Here is a 13976-nt window from a genome sequence, read left to right as displayed (position 1 = left end):
CTTTCTCTTCCTAGTCCCTCCCACTCACCTCTCCTCTATGCCCCACCTCCATACCCATTCCTCCTCCCTTTCTTCTCAGAAAAGGGCTAGCCTTATTGAATATCAGGGAGCCATGACATACCAAGTGGCAGTAAGACTAGGCACCTGCTCCTCTATTAAGGCTAGACAAGACAACTCAGTAGGAGGAAAGAATCCCCAAGGTAGGCAACAGAATCAGAGAAGGCCAGTGCCCACAAGAAGTCCACGCTAGATCAAGCCCATGCAGGCTTCCTGGCTGTTGGTTCAGTCTCTGTGAGGCCCACTGGCCCAAGTTAGTTGATTCTATGGGTTTTCTTGTGTCCTTGACCACTCTGGCTCCTACAGTCCTTCCTTCCCCCCTTCTAGAGGATTCCGCAAGCTCTGCTTAATGCTTGGCTGTAGGTTTCTGCATCTGTTTCCATCAGTTGCTAGATGAAGTCTCTCTGATGACAATGGTCTAGATACCAATTTATGAGTGTAACAGAACATCATTAGGAATTATTTCATTGACTTTTCTTCCCATTTGTGTTTGGTTCTATCCTAGGCCTCTGGGCTATCCAGCCTTTGGGTCCTAGCCCTCCGAGCAGTGTCTGGGGTGGATTCCTTCTCATTGCATTGTCTCAAGCTGGACCAGTCATTGGTTGGCCACTCATACAATTCTGTACCCCTTTTACCCTAGTGCATCTTGTATGCAGGGCAAATTGTGTGTAGGTAAACGGTTTATGGCTTGTTTAGTGTCCCTGCACCTCCACTAGAAGTCTTGACTGCTTAAGGAAGGTGGCTGGTTCAGACTCGGTATCCCTCTTTGCTAGGAGTCTTAGCTAGGGTCGGTCGCCCTCATTGATTCCGTTGCCTTTGGTTCCTAGCTTGTCCCAGAGATGCCTCCCTCATTGCAGTTGACTCTCCCAGTACTCTCTCCCCCATCCAACCCACATCCGATCCCTGTTGTTCCCATCTCCATCCTCACCCCTACCCATTTCCTCTCCCCATCCAACCATAATGTCTACTCTGTCTGTCCTTCACAGTGAGATTCATACATGGATCCTCCCTTGAGTCCTACCTGTTACTTAGCTTCTCTGGATCTGTCCATTATTTTTTTTTAAAGATTTATTTATTTATTATATATAAGTACACTGCAGTTGTCTTCAGATGCACCAGAAGAGGGCATCAGATCTCATTACAGATGGTTGTGAGCCACCATGTGGTTGCTGGGAATTGAACTCAGGACCTCTGGAAGAGCAATCAATGCTCTTAACCACTGAGCCATCTCTCCAGCCCCGGATCTGTCCATTATAACATGGTTATCCTTTATTTAAGGCTAATATATCCAGTTATAAGTGAGTACATACCATGTGTGTCTTTCTGGGTCAGGGTTACCTCACTCAGGATGATATTTTCTAGTTTCATTTATTTGCCTGCAGATTTCATGATGTCTTTGTTTCTAATGGCTGAGTAGTACTCCAGGGTATAGATGTACCACTTTTTTATCCATTCTTCAGTTGAGGGATATCTAAGTTGTTTCTGGTTTCTGGCTATTAGGAATAAAGCTACTATGAACATAGTGGAGCAAGTGTCCTTGTGGTATGGTGGAGCATCTTTTGTGTATATGCCCAAGAGTAGTATAGCTAGGTCTTGAGGTAGATTGAGTCCCAGCTTTCTAGGAACCACCATATTGATTTCCAAAGTGGTTATAGAAGCTTGCAGTCCATCCAGCAATGGAGGAGTGTTTCTGTGCTCCTTGTCCTTGCCAGCATGCATTTTGTCACTTTTGTTTTGATCTTAGCCATTCTGATGGGTGTAAGCTTAGAATCTCAGGGTTGTTTTGATTTGCATTTCCCTAAGGTACTCTTCTATTATCTCTCCTTTTTCTTTCTTCTTCCTTCCTTCACTCCTTCCTTCCTTCCTTCCTTCCTTCCTTCCTTCCTTCCTTCCTTCCTTCCTTCCAGTGTAGGACACAAGCTTTCATTGGGGGTCTTCCTCAGAGTCTGTCTCTCTGAATCGGGAATTAACCAATTTGGGTAGTCTGTTGCACAGTTATCTCCAGAGAGCCTCCTGTCTCTGCCTCCTTACTTCTTACTTCTGAGATTATAAGCACATACTATTAACACCCAGAATATTCTCTTGGGCTCTGTTAGCTTCCATCTCTGTGAAAAGTAGCTTAGCTTTTTTGCTGTGGGGTGTGTGTGTGTGTGAAGGAGAGAATACATGCATACAACTGCATATGCATAGACCACAGGAGAATATTTAGAGTCATTTCTTATTGCTCTCTACTTTTTTTTCCTCAGAGGCAGGGTTTCCCTGTGCAAAAGCCCTGGCTAACCTGGAACTCACTCACGTTGTAGACAAAGCTGTCCCAGAATTCACAGAGATCCAACCATCTCTGCCTCCCCGAGTGTTAGGAGTAAAGAAAGGCATGAGCCACCATACCCAACTTCATCTTGTTTTTTTAGATGATCTCAAATCAGCTGGCCAGTGAGCTCCTAAAATCTGCCTGTCTCTGTCTTTCTTTCATTTATTATATTTAAGTATTATATTATATATTTGTAGCTGTCTCTCAGACACACCAGAAGAGGGCATCAGATCTCACTACAGATGGTTGTGAGCCACCATGTGGTTGCTGGGATTTGCACTCAGGACCTCTGGAAGAGCAGTCAGTGCTCTTAACCGCTGAGCCCTCTTATTTAGCTCCATTTTTTTTCAGTGACTGTGCAGGCTGGTGCTTATTTACGTAGATGTATATGTTGGTGTTTATGGAGGCCAGAGAATGAACCTCTCCTGTTCTCAGGATCTGTCCACCTCGTTTTTGTTTTTGCATTTCAGAAGGTGTCTCACTGATTTGAGTTAAGCTGGCTGGAGGCCAGAAGAGGACCCCTTAGAGTTGTACGCATTTGTGAACTGCCTGACAGGAGTGCAGGGAATCCAACTTCAGTCCTTTACAAGAGAAGCAAATGCTCTTAACTGCTGAGCCTTCTCTCCAGCCACATGCACTCAGCTTTGTTATGTGGATTCTGGGAAGTGAACTTAAGTCATTGTCTCTGTTGCTTTTCTATTGCTGTGGTGAAACACTCTAACCAAGGCAACTTTATAAAAGAAAGCATTTAATTTGCTTTAGCTTCAGAGGGTAAGAGTTCACAATGGTGACTGAAGGAACAGCTGAGAGCTCACATCTCAATCCACAGTCAGGAGGCAGAGAGTGGCACAAATCTTTTGAAACCTCAAAGCCTACCCCCAGTGACACACCTCAAAATTCTACCCAAACAGTTCTGCCAGTTGTGTATCAACCATTCAAACATAAGAGCTTATGGGTCTGTCTTAGTGTTCTATTACTGTGAAAAGACACCATGATCATGGCAACTCCTATAAGGAAAGCATTTAACTGGGGCTGGCTTACAGTTTCAGAGGGTCAGTGCGTTATCATCATGGCAGGAAGCATGGCAATGTGCAGGCATTCATGGTGCTGAGGAGTCGAAAGCTCACCCTCAGTGACACACTTCCTCAACAAGGTCACACCTAATTCTTTCAAATAGTGCTACTCCCTGTGTGCTGAAGAGGGGGATGGATTTTCTTTAAAACCGCCTCAGAATCCATTCTCATTCAAAACCACCACATTCCTGTCTCTGACTCCATTAGTACAATTTCAAAAGTCCCTATATTGAGTTATCACATTCTATCATGTAGGTCTTGGACATTTCAAACACATGAGTGTTCATGACAAGTACCTTTATTTTTTTTTTTGTTTTGGTTTTTTTTTTTTTTGTATTTTTTGGGAGCTGGGGACCAAACCCAGGGCCTTGCGCTTCCTAGGTAAGCGCTCTACCACTGAGCTAAATCCCCAGCCCCCGACAAGTACCTTTATATGCCAAGTCATTTCTCTGTGTATTTTGTGTATTTTTATTTTCTGTCTTAAAATGGATTTATCTCCCTCATATTAGCATTTCCAGAGCTTCAAGCAACTGATTCTGTTTAGAGAGGGTTTTTTTTTTAATATTTTATTTTGCTTTTAATTATATGTGTTGGGGGGTTATGTGTATAAGTGTAGGTATGTGTATAGGCCAGACAGAGGCATTTGAGTCCCTACAAGCTAGAGTTACAAACAGTTTTGAGCCACCCATTATGGCTCCTGGGAACCAAACTCAGATCCCTTGGAAGAGTAGCATTGTTAACAACTGAGCCATCACGGAAGCCCCACTTTACAGTTCTTTTGAAATTACTTTTCAGATATATTTCCAGTACTCAATTTTGAAACTGTTCTGTTAAAATATAGTTTAAAATCCCTTTAGAAATAATGTTGAATTGTGATCCTTGTGGTAAAATATAAATTTTAATAAAGAAGTCATTTATTTGAAAAAATGTCATATGTTTTCTGAATGGCTAAGTATTTTCATGTATCTACTAACCTAATCAGTTGAGCTGGCTAAACTCTGGGTATCCCATTATTTTTGTTTTCTAGTGTTTTGTACTTGCAATGACATCTGGCCAAATGTGGAACCATATAAGAGGACCACCATATGCTCATAAGAATCCCCATACAGGACATGTGGTAAGGAAAATCTGTATTCTTTATATTGGATACTAAAGTTAATGTAATTACAATTACCATGTGAGGCCAGTGCTGGCTTATACAGCAACTAGATACAGTTTTGACTTTTTAATCTTTGTTAATGAGCTTCAATTACACTTAGGGCATCAGTGCTCCAAAGAGGAACACTCTTTATTCTATATATTGAGTTCTTTTGACTAGGATGACTAAAACAGCTCAAACTAAGTATAAGAATTAGTCAAGTATTTAATTATCTGTTGTTTCTAGCCACTGTGCTAGGTACTATCAGATACAGTGTTTTATTGGGACAATGTGGTCCCTGTTGTCATGTCTGCATTGTTTTACCTTGGAGTTTCATATACTTAAATATTGTTTTTCTCATATATTTTTTGTGAAATAAATAGTACAAATACAAAGAACAAGTAAATACAGAAATAGCTTTTAATAGCCTCACAAAGTATGCTACATGCTTACATACAGAGAGTGAATTGATAATTTCCTAAGGTTTAGCATATCATATTTTAGGATACAACACTACAATTCAGTATATAATGTAATGACTTATCCCACTTGTCTTCTCCTCCCAGAATTATATCCACGGAAGCAGCCAAGCACAGTTTGTAGCTGAAACCCACATTGTTCTTCTCTTCAGTATCCTTTCACAATAAGTCTTTATTGTCGTATTTTAAGTTGCCCATTTTCTTACCGTCTTGTGTTCTCTGTACAGCATTTGGTTGGAGCTGCTATACTAATTCAGGGATTTGCTATACTAATTCAGATCCTTTGGAACTTCTGTGGCTCATGTCTTCCTCAAACCTTAAGTTTGACGAAGCCAGGTTGATGAGCTCATTGATTATGGAAGTCCTCACATAATAGGAAGCATGGCATGTCTTTTTAATAGAGTTAAAGTAGAACGGAAACTTTAGAAGAAAGGTAAGGTTTAAGTGGTATTTAAAATGAAACATTGGGCCTGGTGATGGTAGTGCCGACCTGTAATCAGGAAGCAGAGGTTAGCCTGATCTGTAGTGAAAATTCAGGACAGCTGGGGCTATACAGAGGAATCCTATCTCAAAGAAACCAAAAACTAAAAAGAAAGAAAGAATAGATGGATGGAACATTAATGTAATAGGCTACAAGAGTTGGGGCTAAGTATCTCAGTAGTGTAGCACTGGCCTAGCATGCACAAGACCTCAAGGTCAATTCCCAGCACTCTTCAGAGAAAACCTAGATACAAGGTGCTGCAGGAGGAAAAGAAAAAATGGTGGAAAAGAAACTTGGCTTAGGGGAAACAGATCAACATTGGGCTGGGTAGTACTTGCCTGCCGCTCACCTTCACAAGTTGGATCTCCAGGACCAACTCAGTGGAAGGAAAGAACCAATTCCTGCAGCTTGTCTTCCAACCTCTACAAACAGGTGTACCTGTGTTACACACACTTATACACTAATTAAGTTAAATTAATTAAAATCTAATTAATTAAATTAAAAACATGGGCCTTCGGCAGTCATTCTTAATAAGGCTATTGAAGAGAATACAAGCTGGTAACGAAGAGGTGAATAAAGTCATCAGAACACCTTTTTCTCTCATGCCACTGAATTATACCCACAGGCATTAGCTTACAGTGTGCATCATGTACATAATTATCTCGGGAATATTGACCATTACTAGTATTTACAAAGGGCAGGCGTTGGTCTCTTTTCTGCTTGAACAGATTTTTCTTTTAACAGTGATACTACTTATTATTCAACCATGTGATGCACTTCTTTGCTATAGTATATCCATTTTGATTTATGTAGCTGCTGTTATCAAAACAAATAATATAAAGTTATTGCACATGGGGATTTTCCTTTTTTTATTAGAATATGACAAAGTTGGATACCCAAATAATAATTTCTGCTCCAAAGTTTAATTGTTAAAAATCTGAAATGATTTTCCATGTAAAAGTGAGTTGTTATTGTCTTAAATGGTGCATATTTCCAGTATGTGCTTTTCAGGGGTGTTGGGGATGACTACTAAGTAATTTTTAGTTTGTTTGGAGTTAGAAAATTACTGTGTTAAAGATGTGATACCCAAAGGCTCATTTTTTATATAGGTGGGATTTCTTAGAAGTATATTTTACTTTACAAACTGAAATATTTTCAACCCTAATTCTTTTGGGGGGATCAATATGGGGGTTTGGTATTGGTTTATTTTGTTTCTTTGAGACAGGGTCTTACTATGTAGCACTGACTGGCCTGTGCTATATAAACCAGGCTGGCTATGAGGTCACAGAGATCTGCCCGCCTCTGCCTCCCAAGGACTGGGATTAGAGATACGTACCACCATACCAGGTACATGGGGCCAGGTTATTTTTTAAAGATTTATTCATTTATTCTATATAAGTACAGTGTAGCTGTCTTCAGACACACCAGAAGAGGGCATCAGATCTCATTACAGATGGCTGTGAGCCACCATGTGGTTGCTGGGAATTGAACTCGGGACCTCTGGAAGAACAGTCGGGGCTCTTAACCGCTGAGTCATCTCTCCAGCTCCCCAGTTTAGTTTAGTTTTGTTTTTTTAAAGACAAGATCTTATGTATCTCAGGCTGGCCTAGCTACCAAGCCTGGCTCAACCTTACTTTTTTTTTTTTTTTCTTTTTTTTCCGGAGCTGAGGACCGAACCCAGGGCCTTGCGCTCGCTAGGCAAGCGCTCTACCGCTGAGCTAAATCCCCAACCCCTTTAACCTTACTTTTTAATTAAATCTTTGCAGTTAATAATATTGTAAACACGTAAGAGTATTTGTTTGGGTTACTAGTTGAAGATTTATAAATTCATCTTGGGGTTGGGGATTTAGCTCAGTGGTAGAGCGCTTGCCTAGCAAATGCAAGGCCCTGGGTTCGGTCCCCAGCTCCGAAAAAAAGAAAAAAAAAATAAATTGATCTTAATTTTCTTCATGAGAAATTGGGAATACGAAAATGGTATGTGTTTTGTGGCTACATGAATTTCTCCTTAAACAGGTTTTCTAAGATGGTGGGGTTACCTTAGGTATGGTGCTTTTATGTGAAGCTGCTGCCTCTGACATGGATATTGGGAAGCGAAGGAGTAAGTCACATGACATGTCACGACGTTTCACTTCTGCCTTTAACACGGAAAAGTCTTTACTAATCTCTTTCCCTTTATAGAAAATACAAAAAAAAAGAGAAAGAAAGAAAGAAAGGAAGAAAGAAAGAAAGAAAGAAACTGTGAAACTTTTAGAGAGTTTTCTATGTTATTCCACCAGGAACAACTAATAATTTTAATATAATCTATTTCTTTCCACTTTTTTTTCTTTTCTTTTTTTTTTTTTTTCAGAGCTGGGGACCAAACCCAGGGCCTTGTGCTTGCTAGGCAAGCACTCTACCACTGAGCTAATTCCCCAAACCCTTTCTTTCCACTTTTTTGTTCAGTTGATTTTCTTTTGTTTTGAGATAAGCTCTGCTCTGTGGCCAAACTGACCTGGAACTTTCAGCCTTCGTGCTCACCGCCTCTTTCCACTCATGAGAACATCTTGGTTTTTTGAGACAAACAGGGTCTGTATAGCCTAGATCAGCTTTAAACTGGCTATGTAGCTGAGGCTGATCTTGAGTTTATGATCCTCCTGTCTCCACCTTCCAAGTGCTAGGAGTACAGATAGTGCCGTTATGTATGGTTGTATGCTTTAATGGGGATGGACTGGAGGGATTGGTGCATGATAGCTAAGTATCTCACCTACTGAGCCTCTTCTCCAGCCGCGTGTAAAAACATTTTAAAAACTCTTTGTGTGAGAGCCAGACTGATGGCACTGGCCCCTAACTCTGTATATTCAGGACGGTGAGGTAGGAGGATCACAAGTTCAAGGCCTAATTGGTCTATAAAATGAGATGGAAGCCAGCCAGACTACAACTTAGTTAAAACCCTATCTCAAAATAAAACTATAAAAAGAGGACTGTGCCTATGACTGTGTGGTAGAGTACTTGCCTAACACGTTTTAGAATCTTGATTGAATCACCAATATCCCAGAAGGAAACAAAAATACTATGAGAAGGCCTGGGAATATAGTTCTACTGTAGATTGCTTGTTGTAATGGGCACACACCAGCTGTGTGTGTGTGTGTGTGTGTGTGTGTGTGTGTGTGAGAGAGAGAGAGAGAGAGAGAGAGAGAGACACAGAGACAGAGAGACAGAGAGTGTATTAGTTTGTTTTTTCCTGGAGCTGAGGACCAAACCCAGGACCGTGCGCTTGCCTAACTGAGCTAAATCCCCAACCCCGAGAGAGCGTGTTTTAAAGTGAATATTCACTTTAAAAACTAAACACAGGTGTGGATGGGGGAGTGTTAGCACACACCTTTAATCGCAGCACTCAAGAAAGGCAAATTCAGGTAGATTTCTGTGAGTTCCAGGCCAGCCTGGTCTACAGAGTAAGTTTCAGGTTAGCCAGGGCTACACAGAGAAACCTTGTTCCAACAAAACACAACAAAAATGCTTGGGAGGCAGAAGTAATATTGATGCAAGTTTGCATGTAGAAATTGTTATGAATTCAAGCTAGCCCATATAAAAGACACACAGTCCAGGTATTTTATTTCCAAGCTGTAAGCGTAGGTTAGGCAGGTTTTGAAGCCATTCTAACTTACACCCCAGCCATATGTCCCTTGTTACTTGCTGTTTCTCTTGGCCATGTCCTCATGGTCCATCTCCTCTCTCTAGCAGCCTCTCCCTTGGTGTCCTTTCTTCTCTCCCTGCAACCCCCAGCCAGGTAACTGAAAACCCATCTACCTCTACCTACTGCCCAATCACAGACTTTAGCCTTTTATTAACTAACTTGGTGAGCAAGGTTACATAGCATCACTTGGTATTGGTGAGGGGCTCCTTAGGCTCAACCAGATCTTGGAGGCTAGTATTTACCATTTGAATACATAGCAGCATCACACCTATATTTGAGGCCAGACTGGTAAACATAGCAAGTTCTAGGCAGGACAGGGCTATAAGAGACCCTATCTTAAAACAAAACAAATTTAAAAAAACCTTAGGTACGCTGTGGCAGTACACACCTATAATTCCAACACTTGGAAAGTAGAGAATAAGAGAATTACAAGGTCTTGGACCCCTGGGAGCATGTACATTTTCCGCATTAGAACATGCCCGTTTTGTTGGGTGTGGTGGCAGTTCTATAATCCCTGCACTCCAGACAAAGAAGCTGTGCAAGGTGATACACTTGGAATTCAGGCACTTAGCCAGTAGAAGAAGAAGAAGGATTAAGGACTTCAAGGCCATCCTTTACTACATAGGAAATTTGAAGCCATCTCAGGCTACATGAGAGACCCTGTCTCAAACAAATAGTCACACGTTTTTATTGTTTCAAAAAATGCCTACAATATAACTTGTTTGCACAACTTCTGGGATTTCATTAAAATGTTGTTTTTCATACTTAATATTTCTATAAAAAGATTAATATATTGGATTTCTGATTTGACAGATAATTTTTGCCAGGCATAGGTGATATACACCTATAATCCAAACACTGAGGAGGAAAGTTCATCTCAGAGTGGGGTTCATCACTGCTACATAGTGAGACCCTGTCCCAAAAACTAATATAATAATATATTAACTATCTAATATAGATAACACATTGTGACATTATTTTAAAGTATTTTTATTATTTCATGAGTATATGTTCATATGCATGTGTGTGTACATGTGTGTATGTACGTATAATGTGTTTTAAGGTTTCATTGCTGTGAAGAGACATAACCAAGGCAACTCTTATAAAAAATATTTACTTGGGGCTGGTGCAGTTTCATAGATTCAGTCCGTTATCATGGCAGGAAGCAGGACAGCATACAGACAGACATGCTACTAGAGAAGCAGAGAGTTCTACATCTTGATCCATTGGCAGCAGAAGGGGACTGATTCTGCAGGCAGCCAGGGGGAAACTGATTTCACACCTGATGGAACTTGAGCATTTAAAGATCTCAAAGACCACACCCACAGTGACACACCTAACACCTCCTAATAGTGCCACTTCTCATAGGCCAAGCATTCAAACACATGAGTCTGGGGGACAAACCTATTCAAACCACCATCACAGAGTGTGTGTGTGTGTGTGTGTGTGTGTGAATACAACATGTATGTTCAGGTCAGAGGACAACTTGTAGGAGTCCCTTCTCTCTCCTACGACGTAGGTCCTAGGGATCAAACTCAGTCAGGCTTGGCTGCAAGCACTTTTTCTTACTGAGCCACCTTGCTGACCCAATGGTGATTTGTTTGCCTTGCCCATTTCTGTATTCCTCATTTGGAAAATGCCATTTAAATACAATCTGGTATGAATTTAAATGGCAAAACACTATAGCAGAATATTATTGAAATTGTCATAATTTCATCTAGTTCTTGGATTTTTCTTTAATAGTCCTACTACATAGCCCTGGCTGGCATGGAGTTTGTTATGTAGAGAGACCATGCTTGCATCTGAACTCACCATGTAGCTCAGGGTGTACTCCAACTACTGGCTTTAAACTACACCTCCTGAGTACGGAATTACATGTGTACTCCACCACACCTGGCCGTTTTTCTTTAAGAATCATCTTTACAATGCTTAATTATATATGTGTGTGTCTGTCTGGATCTGGGTATGTGCATGTGTGTATAGGTAGGTACCCCTGGAGACCAGAGATGTTAAATCCCTCCTGGAATTAGGATTATGGGTACTTGTGAGCTTCTTTATAGGGGTGCTTAGGAGTGAACTTGTGTCCCCTACAAGAGCAGTCCATACTTAGAACTGCCGAGCCATGTCTCCAGCTCCATACTTAGCCTCTTTTGTCTTCTGGAGATGGTCTCATATAGGCCAAGCTTATTGCACAGTTAGTGCTTACTCCAAGCTGGCCTTAAACACTTGATATTTGTACCTCTTCTTCCCAAGCACTGGGATCATAGACAGGAGACTACTTTTTAACATTAAATTATTGGAGGCTGTGATGCTTTTAATTTTTTTCTTTTTTTATCTTTTAAGACAGGGTTTTGCTATATAATCCTGGTCAGCCTGGAACTTACTCTGTAGACTGACCTGGCCTTATATTTGCTTTAATCCTGCAGCCTCTGCTTCATGAATTGTGGGATTATAGGCAGAGTGGGATATATTTAAGGAAATATATTGTTTTTTACAATTCAGTTACATGGGTATATAAGTAAATTGACTATTGCATTGTAGTGGAGTAAGCTTAGGAGCAATGCAAACTCTGCAAGAGTAAAAAGTGGAGATAAGGGCTGGAGAGATGGCTCAGAGGTTAAGAGCACTGTTCTTCCAGAGGTCCTGAGTTCAATTCCCAGCAACCAGAGTGGCTTACAACCATCTGTAATAGGATCCAGTGCCCTCTTCTGGTGCATCTGAAGACAGCTACAATCAATGTATTCACATACATGAAATAAATAATTTTTTTTTAAGTGGAGAGAGCTAGGCTGTAATGGCACACATTTTTAACCCCAACACTCTAGGGGGCAGAGGCAAGCAGATCCCTGAGAGTTTGAAGCTAGCCTGGCCTACATAGTGAGCTCCAGGACAGCCAGAACTACACAGAGCATCCCTGTCTTAAGGTCGGGGGAGATGAGGTGGGAGTGATTTTATGATGTGCCTTCTTCCAGGCCACCTCTCTTCCTCCTAACCTTTGTTTTCAGAATCTATATTAAAACGATAACCCCCCAAATGGGGCTTAAATCTGTTGGAAAGCTGATTCTTAGTGTGTTTTCTCTGTGGAAGTGTACAGTCTACCCTGTGCAGGTGGTTTCTCAGGGGCGACCTGATGACTCTACTTTTTTTCCTCACAGTGATGTGTATTGCTGGGATTGGACTTGTTGTGTTATTCTTCAGTTGGATGCTGTCCATCTTTCGATCAAAATACCATGGCTATCCATACAGGTATATTCTTACTTTACCTATACTTAAAATGATTATTGCTTTATAATAGTTTATTGCTTACCTATTTATGCCTTCATTTAAAAAAGTCTCCTGGTTTCCACCTGTTCTCCTGTTTCATCTTGGTTTGTAGCAGGATCTTGTCTACCCCAGGCTAGCCTTGAACTCCTGACCTCCTGTCTCTATCACTTCAGTTCTGGGCTTACGGGCATATACTATTGTACTGTGCTGTGGCGGTCATTTTATATGCATGTACATTTTTTGTGTTGGTGTGTTGAGATAGGGTCTCACTGGCTTGGAACTCACTATGTAGCCCAAACTTCCCTTGAACTTGGCAGCATTGCTTCTGCATCCCAAGTTCTGGAACTAAGGGCGTGTACGTCTCCTGCCTGGTTTATGTGGTCTCTCTCCCTCTCCCCCTCTCATGTGAGATAGGATCTCACTGTACAGATGAGGCTGTGTTCCAGCTCACAGAGACCTGCCTGCCCTGGCCGTCCAGTGCTGGGATTAAGGGTGTGCCCCAGCACAGCTATCTGGTCATTTCTTTTATGGAATTACAAGGACATTTGTTGGAGGGGGATTGTTTGTTTTGTTTTGTTTTTCTTTTTTTTTTTGGTTCTTTTTTTCGGAGCTGGGGACCGAACCCAGGGCCTTGCGCTTCCTAGGTAAGCGCTCTACCACTGAGCTAAATCCCCAGCCCCTTGTTTGTTTTTCAAGACAGTGTTTCTCTGTGTAGCTCTGGCCATCCTTGAACTTGCTTTGTAGACCAGGCTGGCCTTGAGTCACAGAGATCTATCTACCTGCTTCTGCTGGTATAAAAGGCATGTTCCACTACCAGCAGCTGGCTAGTGTTTGTGAGGTTTTTTTTAAATATTCTTTTATTTTTTATTCATGTGTGAGAGAGAATGTATATACTGCATGTGTGCAGAGGCCAGAGGAGGATATCATTTCCCCTAGAGCTGCCATATGGGTGCTGGGGATTGAACCTGAGTCTTCTGTAAGAGCTATATGTATATGCTGTTAACTCTGAGCCATTACTCCAGCTTCCATAGTTTCTGTTTTAATACATGTCCTCCTATGGTGTCGCAGACCTGTGATACCAGCAGCACTCAGAGACATAGGCAGGGTCAGATCTGGATTGTCTGGCTACATAATGAATTTGAGCTGCCTTCCAAACTCTTTGTTTGAGCTCATTATATGACACACTGTCTCCAAAAGAAAAAGACTACTAGGCCTTTCGTGTTTCTCACTTCTTGTTTTTGATACTCAGGCCATGGTACATATATTAAAATCAACATACTATGTATTTATAAAACATCAAACTTAGCTGGGCATGGTGGCTTATTCTTTTAATTCTGGCACTTAGGAGCCAGAGGCAGGTAAATCTCTGAGTTTGAGGTCAGCCTGGTCCACAAAGCAAGTTCAGGACAGCCAGGGCTGTTACACAAAGAAATCCTGTCTCAAAAAAAACCATGTGTTCCCAGCCAGCCTCTCTCCTCTGCTCGTCTCTGTTCCCTTTCT

General features: G+C 41.4%; 1 protein-coding gene across 4 annotated transcripts in view; it reads left to right on the top strand.

Moving 5' to 3' along the window:
- Positions 1–13976, top strand: part of Magt1 (magnesium transporter 1) — a 41210-nt gene that overhangs the window by 23984 nt on the left and 3250 nt on the right. For all 4 annotated transcript variants that reach the window (XM_087598967.1, XM_087598969.1, XM_087598968.1 and 1 more), the window contains 4 exons: positions 4469–4558; positions 5146–5209; positions 7563–7637; positions 12368–12458. In XM_087598967.1, coding sequence (XP_087455093.1) covers positions 4469–4558; positions 5146–5209; positions 7563–7637; positions 12368–12458 — 320 coding nt within the window. The remainder of the gene's footprint in view (positions 1–4468; positions 4559–5145; positions 5210–7562; positions 7638–12367; positions 12459–13976) is intronic.

Source organism: Rattus norvegicus, chromosome X (genome assembly GCF_021556685.1).
Source record: "Rattus norvegicus strain SHRSP/BbbUtx chromosome X, alternate assembly SHRSP_T2T, whole genome shotgun sequence".
NCBI lineage: Eukaryota > Metazoa > Chordata > Mammalia > Rodentia > Muridae > Rattus > Rattus norvegicus.
Note: the sequence above shows the minus strand (reverse complement) of the source record. Positions and strands in the feature narration are given on the sequence as shown.